The sequence below is a fragment of the Onychostoma macrolepis genome, chromosome 12 (assembly GCF_012432095.1).
Source record: "Onychostoma macrolepis isolate SWU-2019 chromosome 12, ASM1243209v1, whole genome shotgun sequence".
NCBI lineage: Eukaryota > Metazoa > Chordata > Actinopteri > Cypriniformes > Cyprinidae > Onychostoma > Onychostoma macrolepis.
Window position 1 is genome coordinate 28,350,065 of NC_081166.1, and position 27,063 is coordinate 28,377,127.

General features: G+C 37.9%; 2 protein-coding genes across 2 annotated transcripts; one reads left to right on the forward strand and one right to left on the reverse strand.

Moving 5' to 3' along the window:
* The first annotated feature begins 806 nt into the window (after positions 1 to 806).
* On the forward strand, positions 807 to 11,006 carry si:dkey-94l16.4 (transcription factor 20). Its single transcript, XM_058793578.1, has 6 exons — positions 807 to 1,021; positions 2,884 to 5,081; positions 5,162 to 5,255; positions 7,106 to 7,155; positions 7,327 to 7,398; positions 9,216 to 11,006. Exons 2-5 carry the CDS (start codon positions 2,889 to 2,891, stop codon positions 7,369 to 7,371), a joined length of 2,382 nt encoding a protein of 793 aa, XP_058649561.1. The 5' UTR covers positions 807 to 1,021; positions 2,884 to 2,888; the 3' UTR covers positions 7,372 to 7,398; positions 9,216 to 11,006.
* Positions 11,007 to 11,691: 685 nt separating this feature from the next.
* Positions 11,692 to 26,349, reverse strand: bsk146 (brain specific kinase 146). Its single transcript, XM_058793579.1, has 4 exons — positions 26,163 to 26,349; positions 21,237 to 21,432; positions 18,217 to 18,419; positions 11,692 to 16,358 (listed from the first exon to the last, which is right to left on the reverse strand). Exons 2-4 carry the CDS (start codon positions 21,406 to 21,408, stop codon positions 15,564 to 15,566), a joined length of 1,170 nt encoding a protein of 389 aa, XP_058649562.1. The 5' UTR covers positions 21,409 to 21,432; positions 26,163 to 26,349; the 3' UTR covers positions 11,692 to 15,563.
* Between the last annotated feature and the right edge of the window lie 714 nt (positions 26,350 to 27,063).

Here is a 27,063-nt window from a genome sequence, read left to right on the forward strand (position 1 = left end):
TAAACCATAAACTCACTTCATTTTGATCAATTTCTCATAAAGCAAGCTGACTTCTGTCATTTTGCTTCTCAAGTAAATGACCGATCTTGATTTAAGAATTTTTAGACATTAAAACGAGACAAAATACTAAGGAAGATATTCACTTTTGCATTGTGATCAGAAGGTACAGTAAAAGTTGTTTCTGCATTATAGTGGTTGGAAAAAATTTTTTTTTTTTTTATTTGGGGAAAAAAAAAAAACATTAAAAAGTAATAGAAATCTGTTGAAGGTTATATGTTCAAACTTTAAAGCATTGATAAAACTATACATTTACATTTAGAGACCATATTGATGTATTGTGCTCCATTAAATGTATTCCCCAATTTTTTTTTACTTGGTCTTAAAAAGGTCTTTAAAAAGTTTTAAATTTACTTTCATAAAACATGCAGAAACCCTGTATTGTTGCTTTTTTGTATTATAATAAGTCATGTACTTATAAATGAAATATGACAATTAGGAATGCGAATAAGTTAAATTTTTTAATCTAATTTATTACAATGTCCTGAATAATCAAATGAATTGAACATTCATTTTGGTCAAAAGATCATTTAAAAAAAAATAATAATGAGCAATAAATGAAATTCATATTCAATAAAGAGTTTAATTACTTTTATTGACAATAAGTCAATGAGCAACCTATTTTAATATTTGAGAAATTCATTGTTCCAACTGTGTGTGAATCCTGAAATAAAAATAAATAAATGCATCACAATGCATCTTGTGTCGCATAGTACCTACACTTTTGAGTTGACTGATTACTACAAGTCCCATAATTCTGCGCAATATCATGACTCTGACAGCAGCAGCAGCGCAGCCGTGACCAAAACCACTGGAGCCCAAAAGTATGAGAAGCTCCCGTTTCATGCACCATTCAGTCCGAACTCCACACTCTACGCAAACAGAAGCGGCTGCACCTGAAAGAGTGTTTCTTTCCAGCGGGATGGAGTTTGCGATGGTTTCGTGAATAAATGCATCTGCTCGGGTGAGTCTGTGCACGCGCGCTCTTTGTTTAGCTCGCTTTGCTAACGAAAGCCTGCGGTGCTTCTCCAGCGCTCATCTCTGATTAATTGCGCTGCTTAATTGGGATTCGTAACGACATACATTTGCTGGACGCGTTGGTGAGCGTTATTTATTGTCGTCAGAATGTATATTAGCCCGCATGCTAACAACCTGCTATGCTAATGTTAGCATAACAAACGCCAGACGGAAAAGCGACACAGAAACACAGGACAGGTAACGTTAAAGCGACGCCTGAAGAACCAGACGAACCCGGATTAAATCTGGTCTGGAGATGTTTGACAGTTCTGGATGTTATTATACATCCATATTATTTAGTGCAAAAGACACCGATTTAGCTGATTCTGGAGATAAAACGTGACCATTCCAGGTCGGGAGTGTCAGAGATTCATGCCATCAGTGTTAGTTACTGCGCTAATAAATCCATTAAAGCTCTTAAACGTCAATGCAATCAATAAAACAGGTTGTTATGGCCTTTAATTAAGGCCTCGTCACGAGTTTGCGGTTTTACATCAAATACATAAATCACGAAAGTGATTTATAAAGTATCCAGACACTAACCTGAAGTATACTTACGAAGATTAACCATGGTTTTACTACAAAAAAAAAAAAAAAAAAAATCATGGTTAAACCATGTCAACCAGAAATTAACCATGGTTTTGCTACACTAACCATAGTTTAAGCATGGTATTTGTAGTAAAACTGGTTATAATGGTAATCAATACGCCAAAAAAAACATGGTTACTACACTTTTACTACAATAAAACCATGGTTAATTTTCCTATACAGCAAACACCATAGTTATAATCCGTGGTATGCTTTGCTGTACTATGCAAGTACCGTAGTACATATTACTTGTGTTCTATATTAAAATACTATGGTGTACGAATATAGTAATCATTCATTACCGTGGTAAATATTAACCTTCTGGTATTCCGTAAACCGATTGGGAGAAAAAAATAATAATCGTAACATTTTTAATAATCAAATGTGCTTTAATTTGTTTCAGTAATATTTATGTTAATATTTTGTATTTCATAGTCCTACACAGTATTATACTCCAAATTAGAACCTTTTTTTTTTTTTTCTGTATACAATGACAAATAGTAGGAAAACACATTCATTATTATTTTCTATTAATACAATAAGTTAAATTGTTAAAGAATAAAGGTATTTAAAATCTGTGAGAAATAGAAATAAAGAGAATGTTGCCCTACTTACAAGACACAAGTGTGACTGTAAAGACCATTTAGGCTTTTTTTTCTTCAATGCGCTGTAGCTGTTGTGTAATATTTCCGCTGTGGTGCAAATGGCTCCGACACAGATTGCATGAATCAAAAGTGGTTCAAAAATGTGATTAAGTCATGTTGATAATTTAGAGCAACATTAACATCATTTTCAGCATTTTCAAATCCAGTTTGAAGACCCATTTCTATTATTTGGCATATGACCAGCTTTATTATCTATATTATTGAATTTAATTTAGGTTTTAACTTAATTATTTTATTTTAACTTATTTTAGCTTTTGCATTTTTGTCAACTTTTATTAATTTTTATTAAATATTTAATTATTATTGTCAAAGCACATTGGTCAGCTTGCATTGTTTTTAATGGTGAATTTTATATACATAAAATTGGCACTTATGTTTCTGCTCTCAGAGCCTCCCTGCAATTTTCAAGTCCAGATTAAAACTGTTGTGAGCAGCTGTAGAGAGAATCAGACTCTAGTTTTATTATTATTACTATTATTATTGTTGTTGATATTTTAGCTTTTGCATTTTTTAATGGTGCCATATTAATAAAATTGACCCTCGTGTTTCTGCTCAGTTGATATGGAAGAGCCTCCCAGCGACTCAGATGGTTTACAGCCTCAGGATCTGTCCTCCGCCTGCAGCCTCCCAAACATCTTCGATCTGACACGGAACGCCGAGGAATGCCTTCTGAAAGCCAACCCCATCGACGCCTTGCATGTTGTTCAGACGCCGGGCTGGTTCGTCAATCCTGGGACCAGCAATGGGATGTTGCTTCCCGAAACCGACCCTGAACCACTTCCGCTTCCAACAGACCAGATCCAACCAGATAATGCATTTTCCAACACGACCGTCACGCTCTCCTACGTGAGCCGGTCGCATGTCTTCTCCGAGCATTCCCCGATCTACGGCGTTCCTTCCTTGAGCAAGGCGTTTGCGCTGCATCCCGCCGCGTATGATGCCGGAAAGCTGGTGACGGATGCCGGAGATGCTGCGCTTTCGGTCGACCAACACTGTCTCCAGCAGGTGTCCGTCCCGGTCGGACTGACAGCCTGCGATCAGTTCGGCTTCATGTCACCGGCTCAGGTCGTGGAAAACGTGGCGGCGTTCTGCTACCTTCAACAACCTCCGGATATGCAAGATGTGGAAAACCTGGCTTTGGAAACGCTCAAATCTTTACAAGCCGATCCCAGCGAGTGCAGGTTCCCCATCAGCGTGGATGAGCTTCAAAACGGAGCTGCGAATGGCCTGTGGAACGTCGGACCCTTCGAGGGAGGATTTCCGGAGGAAGACGGCGCGAACTCGGATGGTTTGCACCGGAACGCCAATCCGGAGCTTGTCTTTCTCATATCCAGATCCGAGGATCCAGTGGTTTTACCGAATGATGGCTTCGCTATTTCGTTAAACCAAGACTTCATTAGTCCGTTGGATCCTGAGTCTCCGTCAGCGGAGCAAATCGAGGATGTTATCGCTTTGCCGCAAACAGCGAGTTCTCCGAGTGGAGCCAAGCAAGAAGAGGAGTTTGATTCTACAATGCCGGAGACAGCTGAGACAGAATCGCCAGAAACACCAACAAGGAAAACTGACAAAACGTGCAACACCGAGTCCGTGCATGTCAACGATGCCTCTGCAGAACAAACCGACACGGATGCATTCAAAGCAAGCAATGATTTGCCATCTAGTGGCAGTTCGCTCGTACTTGAGAGGAAAAGACTGCCTCCGAGAGCTAGACGAGGTGTAAGAATGGGAGCCATTGTTCAAGACATCCATCCCATCAGGAGTCGTGTGTGCAAAAGAAAAGTTCAGACGAGCAAGTCCAAGAAAAAGGTGCTGGAAAGGATGCGCAATGTGGCGGATGTGGAGAAGAAGAAAAAGAAAGAAGAAACCGACGTCAGACGTTCAAGCAGACGTAAAGCCACACTATCTACCTCAACTTCTGCAAAGCCGATAGATGCATTTGTAAAACGCACAAAGAAAAAATCCTCCGGAAGGATAAGAAACCTTCATTCGGTACCAGTCAAGCATCAAAAACCAATACCGGCTCAACAAGGCCTGAAGAAATCTGCCAAACGGAAGAGAAAGAAACACAAAGCCGGCCGTGCGTCATTTTTCTCTCCACAAGAACCTGAAATCAAACTCAAATGTCTAAACTACAAGGAGGAGAAGAAGGATGTGCGGGATGAGACCTTCGCGCCTTACGTGCGCATGCGGATCAAAGACTTCCCCATCTGTACGGTGGTCAACTATCCCGAGGACAGCGTCCGGATCAAGCAGGGGAAGCGGCGGGCGAGTGGCGGGTTTGCGTCCGGTGTGATGCCAGCGACGCCTGGATTGCAGTACGGTCGGGTCTGTGTGGATGTGTCACAGAGGGATGTTCTGGTCTGCTGTCTCTGCGGCGGCTCGGCCAATGCGATGGACCTCGGAGACTTGCATGGGCCATATTACCCTGAAGGTTTCAAATCGGCCTCTAAAGCGGTTTGTAATCCACAGGAAGAGGATAATAGTGACTCAGACTCGTCTGTTAGAGGGAAACGTGTTGCTCCAGGCAGATGGACTGAGTCTCTTTGGACCAGCGATAGCGAGTTGTCCAATAGTCCTTCATCTAAGAGACCCAGGGTGGACGGTGACACCGATTGGTTCAGTCCTCCTGTGGTTCCTCTCGACGCTAACGAACACTGGCTCCACGAGGACTGCGCGATATGGTCCGCGGGCGTCTTTCTGGTTCGGGGAAAGCTGCACGGGCTGGAAAATGCGGTCAGGTTGGCGAAAGCGTCGGTAAGATTTCAGATACACAGATTCTTTAATGCTCAGAAGCCTGCAGTAATGACACTCAACTGTCTGTTTGTTTTCTATAGGTTTGTTCGACGTGTCAAAGAAGGGGAGCGACGTTGGGCTGTGTTTTCAAAGGCTGCCCGAACAAATACCACTACACATGTGCACTGCAGTCCGGTAAGTCATCTGCAGTCGTCTCACACACACACACACACACACACGTTACATTGTGGTCCAAAACAGGGGTTTTCATGCCGATCTGCCTGTTAACAGCTGTTTTTGTATCTGCATTTGCTAAGAGGACATGTTCAAACTTGTGGTCAGACACACATGGAAACAGTGTGAAACACGACATGAAAAATAAACAAGCAAATCTGCCCGTGCATGAAAGATATGATGTAAAATTAGGGCCCTGTTTGCACTAGTGCATTTTTGTTTTAAAACAGCGTTCTACACTGGCTTAAAGAGCTTAAAGTGTGTGAAATATAATGTTCTCAGTGCCACTGCGCTCAACGAGGCAACCCAAACGACGTAACCGACAACGTGCTGTCTGCCCCGTGATAACCTCCTCTTGCTGGGTTGCGTCGAAAGACGATGATCTTGTATCAACGATAGCTAGAGATATTGTCAAAAAGATCAATTATTGGCCATATTAAGAGGATTTGGCATTTCCAATTAATGTAGGCCTGTTACATTCTTATTTTTATTAGGCCTATTATTATTATGAAGTTACTTTTATTATTAAATTAAAATTACAATTAATTTGTCCCGCAGTAGTTACCGCATAACTGACGCGCTGCGAGGATAACAAAAGATTAGGCTATTTAGGCTGCTACTCAATTCAAATGTTTTTAAAAAAGGTCTTTTAAAACAGGTCTATTATACAATGGATTATAGGCCTATAATTAAAATATTAACACTGCAATCATCAATAAAAATTAATGAAATAAAAAGCTTTAGGCCTATTTCAAGCACCGACTTTCAAAAACAACCTATTTAATTTGAAATACGTTTCTTCTCTTTTTTTTTTTTTAATAAACTGACCCTCTGATTATCCGCAGCGCCCACGGATGTAACCGTGATCCGTACATCACTATTGAGAACATACATCCTCTCCTGTCTATCTATATATATATATATATAATATAGGGTTCCCACGGGTCCTTGAAAGCTTGTGAATCTGATTTAAAATTTTCAAGGCCCTGGAAAGTTTTTGAAAATAAACAAACATAGATACAGGTCCTTGAAAATTCCATATTATTCCCTCCGGTCCGCTAATGTGTTATTTCGCCAACACTTTGCTTGATTTACGTTGCACATTTATGCGTTACGTTAAGTGTTTCCCACGTGAGGTACTTTGTGTTGTTTGTTGCCATGACGTTCACACGCACACGAAGCTACTAAGAAGGTACCTCAGCGTTTCACAGACACACCGTGAAACATTGCAAAAACCGCTGAAACGTGATGACTGGAAAATGCAAGTTTCAAGATATTTGGCTCACCAAAGAAGATTACAAAGAATGGCTTGCCAGAGATCCAAACGATGTAATGTTGAATTGCTTTGCTTGTTAAAAAACTTAAAAGAATATTCATATATCTTAAAACTTCTGGTTACATGAACCTAAGCTGTTTTCAATAAAAATCCATGCAAAAGTTAATATCAGATCATTTTAGAATACAGTGTAGTATGTACCAAATATTATTCAATTTTATGCAAAACAGAAATACAACAAATATCAGATTTCTGTCATATGCCCAAAAATAAATGAAGAAATTTTTTTTGCTTTTTTGCATAGTCAAACAAACTTTTTTGTTCGACACATGAAAACTGTGTGTGTGTGTATATAGTTTGGTGATTGACGGCGTAATTTTAAATATATTCCTACATTTAGGAGAGAACCGGAAGATTTTAATTCTTTATTATTAGCTTCCTATGTTTTTTTTGTTTTTTTTAAATGCAGTTTTCTAGTACTGTACACAGTTTATACCCTTCGAAATTAATTGTGTTTCCTTTCCTGTTTTTATAGGTTGTGTATTAAACGAGGATAATTTCTCCATGAAATGCAGAAAGCACAAGGTATACGTGAAATGTTTTGGATGAGTTCACAAAAATATTTAATTATTTGATTTATGCATTTATTTTTATTTAAATCATTAAGATGCTGAATATGACAAGCATGTTGTCCTTTGTGTGAATTCCCTCAAATTTGTCTGATTTTATTATTTTTTTTTTTGTCTGATGCATTAGAATAAGTCCATTAAAGGATCATCATATCGTCAAATCAACAGGTGACACCGGAGAAAGAGGACGCTATGCAAGGTTTGAGTACCGCATTGTCTGGAAAATAAGTTGCACACAACTTTGTTAAAATTGCGTTTCTGAGAGAAGAAAAACAGGTGTATCAGTTCACAGACATTATAAATGCTATAAACATATGTTTTAGTTCCAGTCACTCCACAACAATTCCTTTAAATTTGATGGTATTCAGAACAAGTTAATTTGTACAGTGCATTTCCCACATGCTACAAGTTTTGCTTTAAATAAATTAATTTATGCTTTGCTTTTATACAGGGTTTCCGTCGTTCTTAAATCAGAGCAGAAAGTCTTAAATTATAAAGTCATGGCATTAAATGTTGCATGCACTGCAAACCGTGAATATCTTCCTCAGTACATTTGTTATCTAATATAAATATCTAAACATCGTTAAATCAGGATACATTTACTGGAGATGCAAATGGATGATAAAAGTCTGAGAAACTGAACAAAATGGAGTTTATGCTTAAAACAAGAATAAATATCTTTCTGACCCTTTTGGCAGGTGATCTTTCCCTTTCCCTTTGAATGAAGTTGATTTTTCTGACTCCACTGGCAGATATTTGTTCTTGTTATAATCATAAACTCATTTGATCAGAAATTTCTCTTTTCTTATCATATCTTATGTAATGTTGCGTCTCCAGTGAATGTATCTTACTTTAATAATCTTGAGATATTTGCACTGAAAAACAAGACAAACATACTGAGGATGAGATTATTTTGCAGTTTGATCAGAATTTGTAGTAATAGTTATTTTAATAGTTATGCATTGCAAATAAGGGTGTGCGATTAATATCGTAATTGTTGTTTAAACAATGTGCAATTTGACATGATCGAGTATTTTGGAAAAACACTCCTACAGAGCGCACGCATGCATTATTTGAAGTCTAGACTATGAGTGCGCTTTTAGTGTGTTCTTGCTATTAAAATACATTTAGGATGAAAACAAATTCAAGAAAATGTGTATATTTATATAATTTCATATAGTTAAAATATCACACAAAGAGTGCTGGGGGTTTTTTTTCTCCAAAAATGACCACGATTACAAATCGTGATATTGATTTTGTACAACAGTTCGATAAACAAGAAGTTAATTAAGAGGCTTACGTTTTAGACACAATATTGCCTGTTTTTGCTGTTTTGTGTCTCTAAGCAACATGACGGTGTTTCGTTTCGTTCCTGAATGAATCAACCGTTTAAATGATTCGGTTCAATCGCAATGACTCACTTATTGACAGTGACTTGCTGCCACCTACTGGCGGTTTTAATTTCACATTTAAAGTATCTTTTTTATTATTTAACTATATTCAACGTTTAATATATTAAAACATTGTTTATGCATTTGTAAATGCAGGTTAAATGCATTAAACAGTGTGTAAATACATCTAAATTCACTTCAGATGCTGCTTCTGTGTTTCCTCTGCTTTGCAAAGATGAATTTAGTTGATACTGATTTGATTTGCTTGGTAAGAGCCCAAGTGTCTTATTCTAATTCACTGATTAAATGTAAGAATTTGACTCAAATATAATGCACACTTTTAGAAAAATGGCTTTATAAAGGTAAAAACCTATTTAAACTGATTGGAAAAGATTAATTTCTATCACTGCTGTGAACTGACCACCGCACAGAATATGAAGAATATCAAAAGTTATGAAACATAGATTGTAGATTTTTATATCGACATTTTTCATCACAAATGTGTGGCTTTGAGCATGTTTTGCATGCGTGATGTTAATTGCATTATAAGTCAAAGCACGTTTCAGATGATTTGCATTCTAGCAAATCCAATGTTTTATAGTGAAGCTGTCTTCTGTCCTCACAGAGTGCGCTTGATCTCTAACTCCAGTGTTCCTGTGAGCGCCGGCCGTGGGACCTTCAGACAGAACGGGCCAACACCCATACACCTTAATAATTTTGCTGTTGCACTGCTCGTAACACCCGTCACTATCACACAAACAGCACTTTGTGAGACTGTCACTAAAGACAAGTGGTTTTGCGAGGTTGAATGAGGACTGTGGGGAAAGTCAGAGAGAATTGCACATTTAAGGGGCTCAAAGCAGAAGAACCGCAGCACAAACATATGTGCTCGTCTTATTTGCCAATATTATTTTACAAAATATGTGTCATATTTATATGTTGGCGCAAAATCTTTTTTTTTTTTTTGGAAATGCTTGTCTACAATCAAATTTTTGTTAATTCTGTCTTAATTTATGAAGAAAATGAATTTTATCAACTGACTTTTAAATATACTGCTTGTCAAAATGTAAATGCGTCTTCATAATCAACACTTTATATTCGTTTGGCATGTAGTCAAAAAAAAAAATGTTTAGTTCTTTGTAAATGAAGAAACATAAAAAAGGTGTGGAACCAACAGCTAGCAAGCAATTAAGAAGGGCACTTTGTGTACAAAATGGGAAACGTTGATTTCTTTTTGTTCAAGATTAGTATGTTGGCTTCATAATTCAAGCCCAAAGTTTCTGTGCGTTTCTTATTCTTTGTCTCGAATGATGATCTGTTTCTTCCAGCATAACAGCACATTTACACACTTACGCCATGAAGTGCGTGCGGAAGACGCTCTGTGAACGTGTACCTGCGTTGTGAACATGAGGTATTTAATCTTCATTTTCAATTACATTAATTGTATAATTCACGACATCCAAACATTTATTGTAAATGCTGAATATTAGTGTTCCAGTTCATCAGATATCTGAATATAACTTCATTTGAACCACAGCCAGTGGATCTTCTCGTTAGTTCTATGCACTTACATGCGTCTCCTCTACATAATCTATATTTTGTAGACCGTTAACTATAGTGTAAATGATAAGCCTGCATTAGTATTGACATGTCACCTTGATGCCATCAGAAATTACCTGTAGGAAAGTTTGGAAACAATTTTTTATTTTTTTTTGGAAACCGCTCATGCGATGGTGTTTTTTGGATTTGTAACTTCAGGTGCCCTTAAGATTTCCTTTCGACAGTTGTGAAATGTTTCAATGCAGTTTGTTAATCCATAATTCTTTTCTAAAATCGGTTTATTCATTTGTTGCTGCCTTGCTAAGACAAATCACTATCAGTTTATGACTTTTTTTACCCAGGAAGCACTTGCTTTATGTTTGAAGAGATCAGGATTTGGAGACTCGTTCTGTAAATGTACAGTGCATTAAACAACACCTTGTGTACAGAATATTTATGTCAATATTTTTGTCCAAAGTTTAAGATGAATCTGTGCCAAATGCAGCCTGATGTACTTTGGCAGCTTGTGTGTTGAGAGGTTGAGTCCTGTGATGTTGCTCATGTCGGTGTTAATGTACTCGTGGTTTGTGCCATACTTTTGTTCAGGACTGTATCCGTACAAATCTTGTGCAAATGTTTTTTGTTTTGTTTTGAATGAATTGTCACATTTTAGCATCATACCAAATGTACCAAAATCATTTTTTGTTTGCATTGTTTTTCTCAAATGTTAAATCTTTTCCTATCTTAATCTCAGGGTTGAGCAGGGTTCTTTTGTTGTGTTGTTGTTGTTGACATTCTTACCCCAAAATGTATTTATCCTGAACTGACTAAACCCAGTTGGTCAGCGTAATAAACTGGCTTCTTTTATTTTGCCTAATGTGCTGTTGGACACTCATTTGTATCTACTCAGTTTTTTTTTTTGTTTTTTTTTCATAATTCTTATGGCTAGCAATATATAAATATAATTTTATACATAACATTTGTAACCCTGGACCACAAAAACAGTCTTAAGTGTCAATTTATCGAAACTGAGATTTATATATCATATGAAAGCTGAATAAATAATCTTTCCATTGATGTATGGTTTGTTAGGATCGGACAATATTATTTGAAATGCAACTATTTGAAAATCTGGAATCTGAAGTTGTCCAAACAAATTCTTAATGCATATTACTAATCAAAAACGACCTTTTGATATTTACAGTAGTAAATTTGCAAAATATCTTCATGGAATATGATCTTTACTTAATATTCTAATGAGTTTTGGCATAAAAGAAAAATCTATAATTCTGACCCATACAGTGTATTTTTGGCTATTGCTACAAATACACCCAGCGACTTAAGACTGGTTTTGTGGTCCAGGGTCACATCTATGGATGCTTATTTCTGCCACAGAGAGAGAGAGAGAGACTTTAATTCTCACAATTCAAACTTAACTTTTAATTTTTCATATTCTTTTATATCTTTCAATTGCAAGAAATCCCAAGAAAAAAGCCAGAATTGCAAGAACCAAAGTCAGAAATTTAACTCTGAATTCAAAGAAAACAAGATCAGACATGCATGATGTAAACTGAGAATTCAGAGAGAGAAAAAAAAAATCAGACTTTCAAGAAGTAAACTCAAAGAGAATTCTGAATTATACAGTTTAAACCCAGAATCCTGAGTCAGGATTGTGAAACGTAAACTTGGAATTCTGAGGAAAAAGAGTCAGAATTTTACAATTTTAACTTAGAATTCAGAAAAATAAAAAATCAATTGCAAAATGTGAACTCAAAAGTTGTGAGTTGCAAACATTACAAGAAGAAAGTCAGAATTGTACAATTTAACCTCAGAATCCTGAGAAAAAAAGTCAGAATCGCAAGATGCAAACTGAACCGTGAGGAAAAAAAGCCAGAATTGTGAGATTAAGTAGCAATCGCGAGACACATTCTGAATTGTGAGATTAAAAAGTCAAAACCAAAACCAGCCATTCAAACCTAGAGAAACAAACAAGTGCACATTTCTGTCAAGATTTATTTCTGAATAAATCTGAACTTACAGGAAGACAGTTGTATTGCAAAGACAGATTTTAGACGAGTTTGAGTTTGTTTTGATGACTGAAAGCCCACCGATAGCTAATGAAATCAAAACTATCACCAGAAACCAAAACGCTTCAGCACGACAAAGGCTGACCGATCACAAAATCCCCAGGTCTTTTCATTTGCTACTAAACCAAGGTCAAGCACTGCCGAAGGCGTTTGATGGTCAGTATGTGTAGTTTCCAGCAGAGCTGCATGTCTACGATATGCAAGAACAGGATATTTATGCTCTGATGGGCCACTTTTGATGCAAAGAGGTTGATACGACTATAGCTAACCTTTTTTTCTTTTTTCTCAGAACATACTCCCAATACGTGTTGAAAGCTCATGCAGACGTGTAGCATAAAATAAAACACACCAATTCCAATTAAAAACTCCCCTTTTGCATGTCTCCAAGGCCTTGAGTTCAATCAAGTAAGACTTTCTGTTCAACCTCACCTGAAAAGAATCGCTTTCAGTACCTGACAGTAGCAGCGCAGGTGTGAGGTGTTTCAATCAGGTAGTTCTTGATCTCAGTGAGAAATTAACAACAACAGCAGCAGCGGTACACAAACACAACAACAAAACGAACAATTCAATTGGCTGGCTGGATGTTTTGCCCTACATCATCTACTACAATTTCACCCTGAAACATTATGCAAGAAATTGTGACAGCAAAAAATCTTCACATTACAGTAATTCTCACAGATCTTCAATGTTTTTTCATCATGGTCATGCAGTTATCAGAACATCTGCGCTCTTTGTTTTGAGTTTCAGTTTAAATCAATGTAGAAAAAATATAAGACTTTTAAAGGGGGAACACCAAGAAAACAAAATTGTACAGTAGGCAAAAATACATCTTTTCAACCTGTCAGTCTTCGAATACATACAGTGTTCACCACCACAACCAGTGCACAAGGTCCGACTCATAAAGCAATCACAGCCGAACGCTCAGAAATTAAAAAAAACATTGTGAATAAACGTTCGTGTTACCGTGTTTTCAATTCATGTTCATCACACAGTAGCAGCTGACCTTCACATCTGCCACAAGAACTTCACATTAAAAAATAAGTTTGGCACAACTGTGCTAAAGTACTAAAATTAAATGAAAAATATCCATGTTTGTTAATCACTACACAGCAACTGAAAAAATATATTTCTGAATACTAAGAATCCTGATAAATTAAGTCAATTCAAAACAACAGTCTACAAGTCAGTTTTAGAAACACTTCCAGTACATGCAAAATCTGTCACATGATCAGAACCTCTGGAAAAGCTTTCGTTGGGTTGCACGTCCTGAACGCCAGGCTTTAAATTATTCGTACGCACTAAATCGCAAACACGCACACAAACTCACTCACATATCACCACAGCAAATATCATCAATGGCCCACTGTTTGCTTATTCACTGAAATGTTTATTTGATGAATTCCTCCCAAGAATGAAGATCCCAGATATTCTCCTTTCTTTTTTGCTTCATATATTGCTTTAGAGACGTTTTGGGGAAGCCCTCGAAATTCTTCCCGCGAGCTTCTTTGAGCTGGAACTGGATTCAAATGTTCAATCCACTCGTTTATTAGTTCGTTGCTTATTCACGAGTTAAGGCCCGTGCACACCAAAGATCATAACGATAACTAGAACTACGACGTTTTAAAAATCATTCTAATTCTATGAGAAGTCCACACTACAACTATAACAATAATGACACTCCAGAAAAGAAAAATATGTTCCAAGGACATTTTGCTAATGTTACCATTAAGATGCCAAAGCGTTATTGAAAACATCCCTGCTAAAAAAATAGAAGCCCAATAGAAACCATCACAGAAATTCCAATGGTTTCCATTAAAATACCATTATAAACCATTAGCTTTTTCCAGTAAAACCATTACAAAATTCCTTTTTGTAGTTTGTTTTGGGCATTTTTTCCAATAGAATCCATCACATACCAGTGGACACCATTATAGTTTCCATTAAAACCAATACAATTCCCATTATAACCATTACATTTTCTATTGTGTTTTGGGCAGGGTTCTATTGTTTTTTTCAGCAGGGGTGATTTCTGAATGCTATTGTATCGTTTTGAAAACATGAGAACGTTACTTTTAAATGTTCTCTGAACAAATGGTAACATTTAAAAGAATGTTAGACGAACGTCTAACTTAAATGTTTAAGAAAAACCTTCCATGAACAATGCATCATTTTTTGTGCAAGCGTTTTGAGAACATTATTAAATCTTAAATAACTCTGAATGAACATTCCGTTTACGTTATTGGAGGAACGTTTTTTCATAACTCTCAGGAAACATTAGCCAAAGTTCTGAGAATGTTCCCTGTTAGCTGGGACAAGGGAACGATGTTGTTGTAACCACTTTCAGAATTTTTTTTTTTCCAGTGAATGAATGATAAAAATATTGACAGCCAATCAGAATCCAAAAGATTGAGCATTTACAGTGGCATCCGACAAAACGGTGGCACGCTTATAATAAATATGTAAAGTTTGAATAATCCTTCTAATTCAAAGAGAATAAGGAATTCCACACTACAACTATAACAATAACAACACTCCAGGAAACAAAAATATATGTTTTAAGAACGTTTTGCTGACATTCCTATTATTAAGTTATGACAACAATTTCTAAACGTTCTCTAAACATTTTTCTTGATTATACGTTAACGTTAAGGAAACATTCTATTTTATCATTTTGCAAAAGCTACTTTTGAAAGCTCTCTGAACATTATCTGAAACTGATAATATTTAAAAGAATGTTAGATGAACGTCCAACTAAAATGTTTCAGAAAAAACCCTCCATGAACGATGTATAATGTTTTTGTGCTAATGTTTTGACAACGTTAACATTGAACAAACACTATTAACGTTATCGGGAGAATGTTTGTTCATGATAAAGTTCTGAGAACGTTCCCTGTTGGCCGTAACAGAGGAACGATATCGTTGTAATGATTTTTTCCAATGAATGGACAATAAAAACGTTGACAGCCAATCAGAATCCATCTGACGTTAAAGAGCTTGAGCATTTAAAGCAGCAGACAAAACTGCAGCGCGCTTATAATAAACAGAAAGTCAGCTGGTGTGGACACTAATAAAGTTATCGTTATAGTTATCGTTCTTGGTGCCAACGGGTCTTTAGAAAGCACAACCTGCACGGTATTTCACAGTTTCAGTGCAACGTTTCTTCGCAGACAGTTTCTTGATGCAAATCGCTGTTAGGAATGTTAGTCGAGCCGACCGGAGAATCGAACAGAATAAGTTTGTCATTTTTTGCGCTGTAATAGACTCAGTTCCGGATGTACATGAGAGTTTAGAGTCTCTTATGGATGTGTCTGCTTGTGCACGTGTTAATTTCGCCAGCGGTTGGATCTCTACACGCAGATCTCTATCGGCGTTGTGACCAGGATGCGGCTGCTAGGCGGGCTGTCTCTGGCCGAGCGCTCGTAGCTGTTGGTGGAAGACACGGAGCTGTTCGTGGACACGGAGGTGAAGTGGTGAGCCGTTCCCGACTCCATGCCGTTGGTCTTGGAAGCCGTCGGAGACAGGGTCTGCTGCTTCATACGGTCCACCAGTAGCTCCTCCTCCTCAGATGAAGAGTTCAGCGTGGCCTGATGGTGGCTTCCGCCCGCCTGGCCATCCAGCATCCAACGGTGGCCAAAATGCACAAACACCTCCTTGACGGAGCAGCGGCGTTCCTGCTCCAGGGCCAGGAGCTTTCGGAACATGCGAAGGGCTTCGTCCGTGAATCTGCGCCACTGTGACGGCACCGCGCCGGTCCGCCGCCTCTGCCAGCGCACAAACTCCTCGTAGAAAGTGTCGGACGGCATGGCCTTCTCCCAGGGGAAGTTCCCGGTCAGCATGCAGAACAGCAGCACTCCGAAGGCCCACACGTCTGTGCTGTAATCCACGCAGAAGCCCTCGTGCTTGGACGTGTCGCAGAGCTCGGGCGCCGTGTACGGGATAGTGCCGCTCACACGCTTCACCGGCGAGCCGGCGCGCCGCGTCATGCCGAAGTCTGACAGCTTGACCTTGCGACACTCCTTGTCAAAGATTAAGATGTTCTCAGGCTTGATGTCTCTGTGCACCAGCTTTTTGGAGTGCAGGTAGTCCAGAGCGATGGCCACCTGATGGACACAGCGCTTCGCCACTGGCTCCGGCAATCCCACCTGAGCGAGAAGATTGAGAACAATCAGTCACCGACACAACGACGATCATCACAGTCAGAGCTTAGCCTATATCAAGCAAGATTTAAAAGCATAGTTCACCCAAAATCGAAAATTCTGTAATCCAGGGCTTCATTTATAAAGCGTGCCTACGCTCAGATTTGATCGTAGAGTGTGCGTATGCTTAAATCCACGCCAACGCTCATATTTTTAAAAACTGTCTTTGACGTGGAAAAGTGCTTAGCGTCACATCAGGGTCTGAGCAGGCATACACACTTTTTCTTGTTCGAGTACTGCAGGTTTTTGGAAACATAAGCTGTTTTTGCAGCTCGCGGTTCTAATTTAAAGGATTTGGACGATGACTGGTAATCTTTTATATGTTAATGACATTAATTATGAGTCGTTTACAAGCAGAGAGCTGAATTGATTCAGTTGCGCGCAAGTTCAAGATCATTTGCGATTCATAGATTTCACGTCTGAAAGAGACGCGTACGTGCGTTTTCTGTACGTACGTTCATTTTATGAATCACCCGTATGCATATTTGAGAGATGATCGTAAGATCAATTTTAAGATGGTTTCTACGCAACATTTTATAAACGAGGCCCCCGGTCTCTGGAACTTCAAAGAAGATATTTTGAAGAGAAGAACAGTTGATGGTAGCCATTGACTTCCATAGTATGGAAAAAAAATACTTAGCACATTCTTCAAAATCTTCTTTTGTGCTCAACAGAACAAGTTCATAAAGGTTTGGAATGACATAATGGTGAGGAAATGACAGTTCACCCACAATCATGCGTTGAAGTGACAATTTTTGGCTGAATATGAACTGTTTTGTAAGCGTATTGTTTCAAAGAAAATATCGGCAATCTGACTGCACTGACACTATCAGATAAGAACAAAACTTGAAGCGAATTGAATTCACATTGAATAGAATTGATCTGAATAATGTAGAGCTGCTTTACAGATTAAACTGAGTTTCATAATTGATAAACTGCAACATTAACAGTCGTTAAACTAAATTCAACAATAAATGTGAATTGAGATGAATCATGACAATTCAGAAATACAGCTGAATTAAATTTGTTTCAGAATTGATTTTGCAAACTTGACACTTGTTGACTAAATCAACATTGAACTGAATTGATCTGAATAATGAGTTTTATCTTCTGTAATTTCTTTATAGCTAAATTGAACATGTTTTATAATTGATAAACATTGACAGTTATTGACTAAACAATCTAAATTGAGCTGAATATGTGTTGTCTTGTGTACTTTACAGCTGAAATTGAATTTGTTTTATAATTGATGAACTTTAAAACACTGACACTGTTACTAAACTAAATTGATTCAACAATGAATCTGAAGCCGAATAATGACAATTCAGAAATACAGCTGAATTGAATTCATTTCAGAATTGATTTTTTCAACACTTGACACATTGCACTGAGCTGAATAATAACACCATTACCTTCTGTAATTTCTTTATAGCTGAACTGAACTTGTTTTGTCATTGATAAACTTTGCAACACTAAACTGAATTGAGCTGAATAATGACACTATTGTCTTCTGTAGTGCTGCTTTATAGCTAAGCTGAATTTGTTTCATAACTGATTAATTATAACTGTTATTTTCCTGTTTATTACTGTGAAACTGCTTTGTAACAAACTGTATTGTATAAAGTGCCGCAGAAATAAAGGTGACTTGACTTCATGGCTTTTTTGTATATTTTGGGTCTTGATCAGTCACTACTTTTGTGTTCCATGGAAAATGAACAACATGAGGGTGAGTAAATCATGATTTTGAAAGTAATGATTTTGCTTTATTCATGTGCGTTACGCTTGTTAATTGACGTTGCATTACCTGTGGTGGAATGATATCGAACAGGTCACCGGACGGCGCATATTCCTGCGCAAAAACATAGTACTCCTCCGTTTCAAACGCAATGCCAAACATGTTGATGATGAAGGGACATGGAGACAGAAAGAGCGAGATACTGTACTCTCTCAAGAAACTCTTCAGCTTGGTCGTTTTCTTCTTTAGAAACTTCAGAGCCATCTTGGTACCTGTGGGTTAAGGGAAACAAAACACGACGGGTGATTTCTTTTGTTGAATCATTCTATAGAAATATAGATATTAACATGTTTTTTTCTTGTATGCATTCATTTCAGAACACCCGTTATCCTCTCAAAATAATGTTAACAATGCACGTTTACAAAAATTATCCTTGAAACCAGTCAAATATTAATCTTAAAACATTTGACAGTGATTGTAAAATATTAAAGCACCTTTGTCAGTGGTATAAAAATAGAGATATAGTTGCTAAGGCAACGTTTCTCATTTCATTTCTCATTGCATTTGGTTTCAATATATATATATACACAGTGAGGAAAATAAGTATTTGAACACCCTGCTATTTTGCAAGTTCTCCCACTTAGAAATCATGGAGGGGTCTGAAATTGTCATCGTAGGTGCATGTCCACTGTGAGAGACATAATCTAAAAAAAAATCCAGAAATCACAATGTATGATTTTTTTAAACTATTCATTTGTATGATACAGCTGCAAATAAGTATTTGAACACCTGTCTATCAGCTAGAATTCTGACCCTCAAAGACCTGTTAGTCTGTCTTTAAAATGTCCACCTCCACTCCATTTATTATCCTAAATTAGATGCACCTGTTTGAGGTCGTTAGCTGCATAAAGACACCTGTCCACCCCATACAATCAGTAAGAATCCAACTACTAACATGGCCAAGACCAAAGAGCTGTCCAAAGACACTAGAGACAAAATTGTACACCTCCACAAGGCTGGAAAGGGCTACGGGAAATTGCCAAGCAGCTTGGTGAAAAAGGTCCACTGTTGGAGCAATCATTAGAAAATGGAAGAAGCTAAACATGACTGTCAATCTCCCTCGGACTGGGGCTCCATGCAAGATCTCACCTCGTGGGGTCTCAATGATCCTAAGAAAGGTGAGAAATCAGCCCAGAACTACACGGGAGGAGCTGGTCAATGACCTGAAAAGAGCTGGGACCACCGTTTCCAAGGTTACTGTTGGTAATACACTAAGGCGTCATGGTTTGAAATCATGCATGGCACGGAAGGTTCCCCTGCTTAAACCAGCACATGTCCAGGCCCGACTTAAGTTTGCCAATGACCATTTGGATGATCCAGAGGAGTCATGGGAGAAAGTCATGTGGTCAGATGAGACCAAAATAGAACTTTTGGTCATAATTCCACTAAACGTGTTTGGAGGAAGAAGAATGATGAGTACCATCCCAAGAACACCATCCCTACTGTGAAGCATGGGGTGGTAGCATCATGCTTTGGGGTGTTTTTCTGCACATGGGACAGGCGACTGCACTGTATTAAGGAGAGGATGACCGGGGCCATGTATTGCGAGATTTTGGGGAACAACCTCCTTCCCTCAGTTAGAGCATTGAAGATGGGTCGAGGCTGGGTCTTCCAACATGACAATGACCCGAAGCACACAGCCAGGATAACCAAGGAGTGGCTCTGTAAGAAGCATATCAAGGTTCTGGCGTGGCCTAGCCAGTCTCAGACCTAAACCCAATAGAGAATCTTTGGAGGAGCTCAAACTCCGTGTTTCTCAGCGACAGGCCAGAAACCTGACTGATCTAGAGAAGATCTGTGTGGAGGTGGGCCAAAATCCCTCCTGCAGTGTGTGCAAACCTGGTGAAAAACTACAGGAAACGTTTGACCTCTGTAATTGCAAACAAAGGCTACTGTACCAAATATTAACATTGATTTTCTCAGGTGTTCAAATACTTATTTGCAGCTGTATCATACAAATAAATAGTTAAAAATCATACATTGTGATTTCTGGATTTTTTTTTTAGATTATGTCTCTCACAGTGGACATGCACCTACGATGACAATTTCAGACCCCTCCATGATTTCTAAGTGGGAGAACTTGCAAAATAGCAGGGTGTTCAAATACTTATTTTCCTCACTGTATATATATATATATATATATATATAGAAACCAAATGCAATGAGAAATTAAATGAGAAACGTTGCCTTAGCAACTATATCTCTATTTTTTCTATATATATATATATATATAAAACACACATACATATACCACAAAATCAGTCTTAATTCGCTGGGGTATATTTGTAGCAATAGCCAAAAATACATTGTATGGGTCAAAATTATAATTTTTCTTTTATGCCAAAAATCATTAGGATATTAAGTAAAGATCATGTTCCGTGAAGATATTTTGTAAATTTCTTACCATAAATGTATCAAAACTTCATTTTTGATTAGTAATATGTATTGCTAAGAACTTCATTTGAACAACTTTAAAGGTGATTTTCTCAGTATTTTGATTTTTTTTGCACCCTCAGATTACAGATTTTCAAATAGTTGTATCTCAGCCAGATATTATCCGATCCTAACAAACCATACATCAATGGAAAGCATATTTATTCAGCTTTCAGATGATGTATAAATCTCAATATCGACAAAATTGACACTTAAGACTGGTTTTGTCGTCCAGGGTCACATATATACATACAAATGTGGATGATTAGTACTTAAAATGCTTTCAAAATAATGCGCTCAAATAATTTCACACATGTAAAAGTAATATTAGTTTTTACGTACTGAAAACTAAGTTAAAGTTAAATAGTAACAACTTTTTTTTTTTTTTAACGTATCTATTGTTTTTATTGAGATAGTTTTTTAGTTTTAATGCTTAAAATTTATACCAAATGAAATGCTGCCTTGACAACTGAATGAAAAAAATAAGATCAAGTATTTTACTTAATTTATGTTTATTTTATTTAATGCGGTGAAAATGTTTTGTATGGTTTTAGTTTGAGTTAATAAACTACCGCTGGTTTGTAACTGTGCCGTACCTCTGATCTTATGGATAACGAGGTCCACCTTCCCGTAGGTGCCCTTCCCCAGCTCCCGCATGACTTCATAGTATTTGTTGACGTCCACCTTCTCCAGGTTTTGAGCTGTGAAGAGCTGCAGTTCCTCCAGGATGTCGACGGACATGCGTGACATGACGGGAGAGGAGCTCATTCTGCTAACGGTCGCTCTGGCTTACTGCAACACAAAGAACAAGGAAACGCATTTCAATTTAGGAGCCGCCTTCCTCTGCTGAGGACTGAGCAGTGGTCTGCCGCAGGGAATGTAATTATCCTGCAGATAAGGGACACGTCCTCTGAGGAGAGGGATTTCACTTCCCCTCATCTAACCTGCTGATCTCTCCAGCGCTTCATGCCTCAGCAGTCTCGCTCTCGCAGTGTTTGGGTGCAGTGGCTTATGTAATATTATAATCGTCTGGACTTTACAGGGTCCGTCTTGAATATTTAACATTTTGTTACATTTTAAAGCAGAGCTCGACTGTTTACAAGTCAGATCTGGCCTGCTGTTGCGTAACCGCTTGAATAAGATGGTCAAATTAATTTTAGAAGAAGATCTTAGTATTTGTTACGTCACATTTTTCTGCATCAACCTACTTGATCATGTGATTTAAGATGATCCAAAATGCATCTTGAGCTTCAATGGAAGAATATATCTAACCGTCAGCATGAAGAGAAGACCTAGAAAAATTGCTGGATATTAAACATTTATGCGAGTGCAGTTCAGTAACTTAATTGACTTTTAAACACAAAATTGACAATTACTTTGTCTGTTTCTCCTCCATTACAGAATGACAGCAGAATCAAGCGTAACGTGCGTCGCTGAGCAACACACAGAAGCGCTGTTTTCTGAGTGAATCAGTGTTTTGAATAAAAAGGTTGAATGATTAATTCAATGACTCGGTCAGCTGTTTCATTCCTGGATGAATCAGTTAGTTGAGTGAATGATTCAATAAATCAGTGTTTCTGAACAAATCAGCTGAACGAATGATTCAATGACTCAGTCACTTGTTTTATTTCTAAATAAATCTGTGATTTTGGATGAATCAGATGAACAAATGATTCAGTGACTCACTTGTTTTTTTTTTATCATTTGAATATATCAACGTTTCTAAATAAATCGGTTGAATGAATGATTCAGTGATTCAGTCACTTGCTTAATTCCCAAATGAATCAGAGTTTTGGAGAGAAACAGCTAAATGAATGATTTAGTGACTCGGTCACCTGTTTTGTTTCTGAATGAATACGTGTTTTTCAACAAACTGTTTAAATGAATGATTCAACAACTCACTTGTTTCATTCCCAAATGAATCGCAGTTTTGGACAGAAACAGTTGAATGAATGATTCAGTGATTCAGTCAGCCGTTTCATTCCCAAATGGAATCATTTCTTTGGAACAAATTAGTTCAAGTCACCTTACTAGTTCAGTAATGATGTAACATGCAGAAAGAGTCACAGAAAAATCCCCACCACTAACACAGAGACTGACTGTCTGTCTGGAACAAACACAAACAAGTGGAGCGATACGAACATCCCGGTGCTATTTGTCAGGGATATCAGCACTCTTGGACTGACTCAGCCAATCAGATTCAAGGACTGGAACTAACCTAATCAGCCACAACCATTGTTCGATGTTGTCAAAATAGTTAAATTACCCTCAATTACTCAGTCTGGCTTATACATCAGCCAAGTCCACTAATTCTAATCTTATTACATTGATACATAATGCCTGAATCACAGCCCATCTGTCCCTCAGCAGCATAAACCATTAGTTACTGCCAGTGGAGCAGAAGTGCTTAGCGCTGCAGGTTAAACAGCCGTGATGGTTTTGGTGTAAGTCAAGTAAACTCACATTTATTTCTATAGCACTGCAGGTTGTTTCAAAGAAGTTTGGCAGTAATAAACAGACAAATTATTCATTTTGAAATGACTGCAGTGGAATGACTCTTATGCACAGCTTATGTTATCGATCGTGCACCTGCATGACGCATTACATGTCATGACACCTTCCTTCTGCGTGCACAGAAAACAATACATATTTCTGAATAATGCAAGGCTATGGTGATCTGGGTGGTTGCCAGGGCACAAGAATGTGGGTTGCTAAGGTGCTCAGAGTGGATGATTAGATAACTCACCTCTCCTCAACAAACGGCATGACTTCAGCTGTCTTTCACATTAATGGTGCCGGACAAGTTACATGCTAAATACTTCAGACTTGTTCAAATCCCTCACTAATGAGCTGCAGCAGGCTTTATTAAATGGACTTCAAACACAGTCTGCAAATCTGACACATTCGCACCAGGACTTCATAAAGAGCTCAGAACATGCCAAGATGGAAGCTGGGCTGGTGCAATATGACTCACCGGGTCAAATCTGCGAGCGAGTCTGTGTGGCTCAAGGCAGAGAGATGCAAATATAGAAGATCTCTGCTGTAATTTCAAACTTTGCCATCCTGACGTACACATTCTGGTACAGGACGTTCTTCACACACAAAGCAGGCACAGACTTCCTCTGCTTCTCATCATTAGAGAGTCATTTAAAAGCGTGAAACGGGAATGGCTCATTTATTCGCGTGCGCCAGCTATTTTGTCATTCCGCTCTCTCCGCGGTTATCGCCGCCGCAGCCAGGAAAACACAGACAAGAGGCAAGAAAAGGAAGGGAAAGTCAAGGGAGGTGAAACATGGGCCTTTAATCTCTCTGTTCTCTCTCAGTGCTTCCACACTAGAATATTCATGTCACTGCCGCTCTGCAGGACTCGCTGGGGTTTGGGAAAGTAGCAGTGCATTTTCCCTACAGACCCGCTTGTGTTCTTCACTAACCCTGAAAGAGTTCTTGTCTTTCAAGACTTGCTCGCAAAAAAAAGAAAAAGACACATGATGGAAAAAGGATTTTGATGGAAGACTGGTAGAAAGCCAAGCATAAGCTTTTGCTGCTAGAGAAAAAAAGTCACATGACATTTGACCTTTGCAACTAATATGACCATTTTGTGATTACAGAGCGTGTTTACAATTAAATATGTGCAGAAGGTTCTGACCTTAAACGTCGTTTCAACTAAATGTTGAAAGATGTAAACATTGTGACTCTGCTGAAACAGCAACATTGGCTCAACCAATGGGGGCGGGGCTACCAGTTTGACTGGCCAATGAGATTCAGGTGGGAGAAATTTTGTAATTATGTTTCACTATGCTAATAGAACAGCAATTGTACACTTAAAACAAAACAAATGTCACATTATCATGATCATATGATGATATATTGAATAATAATTTAGTATATAAATAATTATTTATATTTATTAACTTACTATTAATTTATATTTTATATTTATATTTAAATTTTATTTTTATATTTAAGGTTTCACATTGAAAACTGCCGTCAACATTTTTCAGTTATCTTACATTATGACTGTGTAAAATAATTTTGTCAATCTGGGTATTTCATCCTTCCTCACATTTTTATCTGAAACAGAAAGTATACAGTCAGTCAAGCCAATCAGAGATTTGAAACACAACCAAGTCCATTTCTATGGTTCAATCTTTCTCAAAAGCTCTTCAAAGTCACTTTTTTTTCTTTTTTTTTTTTACGATTTTCTATTTAAATTACAGACTCGCAGGGGAAATACCAGTAGTCACTTACTGTGGCAGTACCATGGTATAATGACTGTATACTGTGGTACTTTTTATACATAACTTGGTACTTTATTCATTAACATGCTATGGCACTTCAGAGAATACAATTGGAAAAATGTTGTTTTTAACAATAAAAGTCCAAAAATCCACAGTATCACCACTACATCCAAAAACATGGTGCTAATGTGTTAATGAATGCATGTTTATTATTAAAACTGATGAAGATGAGCATGAGCATGTGGACGACTGTAAGATGCTGGACAATATTGTAAATATCTAGTGAAGCAAGCAGTGAACAGGAGGTCGTGTGGAGCGGCTTTAATAATTAAAAACTGAGACTCTCACACCTTGTGCTCAAACCACAGGGGTGTGAAAGACAATCAAACCAGCAAATCCCTTATCGCACATTAACCTGCATTTCCCAGAATGCGCAGGTTGTTGTCCGGCAGGCATGTGCAAACAGAGATCATTCGGTCTCTATCGAACGTGCAGAACTGAAGCATTGCATGTGTTTGTGTTTGCATTCAGCAGCAGAGCTCAGGGCCAGGGAATGTAAATTGCACTGCTGTCCAGCGTCCACTAGAGGAGATCAGCATCTAAACACACTCTTATTCCTCAGACCGGTCTGCTCATTTTTCATCAGGACTCTGACAGCATCCATTTAACGCTGTTGAGTTCTGGGTGACCTGCGGATACCTGCAGACTCATCCTATCCGCACTGAGAACAACAGCAGCACCACACACACACACACACACACACACACACACACACACACACACACTGCAGTCTGCAGCCACACACACACAAACGTACTTCTTAAAAGGAAGAATACATTTACATGGTGAAATGGGCAAAAGGAAATTTATCCATAGGTCCAATGCATATATAAGATTTGTATTATTTTTTAGCTGAAAAACTATTTATTAATCATATAATAATAAATTATTATTATTATTATTATTATTAATCCAATTCGCTGTAAGCGAATAATTATAAATAAATAAAAAATAATAATAATAATTTTACTATTATTGTTCATGTTCATGCTTCGATTTTTATTAATAAATAATTATTTTATTTTCCTAGCAGCATAAGGGCATTATTCTGCAGTGCTGATTAAGGTCGTCTGGTAGCGATAACCTCGGGTTATTATAACATAAATCCTTCAGTCTTGAGCAGGACAATCCATTTTTATCGAGCATTATGCATCAATTCCACGTCAAAATATATCAGTTGCTGCAATATTATAATAATGTTGACATCAAGCGGAATGCACTCACCATGAAATCCGTCCAGAAGCGCAGTTCTTCTGTTTCGAGGCAGAAATACCGCAGTGAGAGTCTCTTCTCACGGTACAGTGGCGTGTCTCTATCTTCCCCGCATTTGTGTGTCTCGGTGCTGCTGAGAATCAGTCGCTCCGCCGCATCATAACTCACCCGGCGTGGATCTCACCGCCTGCGACGCGTTATTGAGCGCTCAATATATGAGACTGAGGAAAAATCACAGCTTCCGAGACGAGCTGATGAAACCCCGCCCACTGCGCGCATCAGCCAGTAACAGCGCAGGTCACTCCCTCGCGTCACCTGATTACACTCCACCCACTGCGAGCGTCAGCCAATAGCAGCACGAGTCTCTCCTTCGCGTCAGGTCGCTGAGGCAGTATATTTTAAATGCATTTTAAGTATAAATATGCATTTTTATTTTTAAGAGCATTAGGTTTATTACCATTATTTTTTATTACTTGCATAATTTAAGTGCATATTTTAGATTTATCTTTAAGGCTATATGTTTATGTATTTTAATGTTCAGTGCCAGTGAAAAAATATATTCAATTTATTTTTTTATTTTTTAATACAAACTAAAGGGCAATCAATTTCGTTTCCAGAACGTTCTTGGTTTTTGGTTATTAAGCAAAACCTTAAAATAATCATTAGAGAACGTTCTATTATTAAAAGTTTCTTCCTTCTGTTGAGCACAAAAAGTCATTTTGAAGAATGTTGGCAACTAAACAGCTGATGGCAGCCATTGACTTGCATGGCATTTTTTTGCCAATGGCTACCGTCAGCTGTTTGGTCACCAACATTCTTCAGAATATCTTTAGTGCCCAACAAAAGCAATAAACTCGTACATGTTTGGAACAATCAGAGTGTTCAAAATTTCCAGGTTTAAAAAAAAAACATT

Excerpts from the sequence above, each read along its gene's own strand:
- si:dkey-94l16.4 (XM_058793578.1), top strand. The coding sequence starts at position 2,889 with ATGGAAGAGCCTCCCAGCGACTCAGATGGTTTACAGCCTCAGGATCTG. Across the intron at positions 5,082-5,161 it reads TCAGGTTGGCGAAAGCGTCG|GTTTGTTCGACGTGTCAAAG; the intron begins GTAAGATTTCAG and ends TGTTTTCTATAG. Across the intron at positions 7,156-7,326 it reads TGAAATGCAGAAAGCACAAG|AATAAGTCCATTAAAGGATC; the intron begins GTATACGTGAAA and ends CTGATGCATTAG.
- bsk146 (XM_058793579.1), bottom strand. The coding sequence starts at position 21,408 with ATGAGCTCCTCTCCCGTCATGTCACGCATGTCCGTCGACATCCTGGAG. Across the intron at positions 18,420-21,236 it reads CGTTATCCATAAGATCAGAG|GTACCAAGATGGCTCTGAAG; the intron begins GTACGGCACAGT and ends CTTAACCCACAG. Across the intron at positions 16,359-18,216 it reads TCGATATCATTCCACCACAG|GTGGGATTGCCGGAGCCAGT; the intron begins GTAATGCAACGT and ends CTTCTCGCTCAG.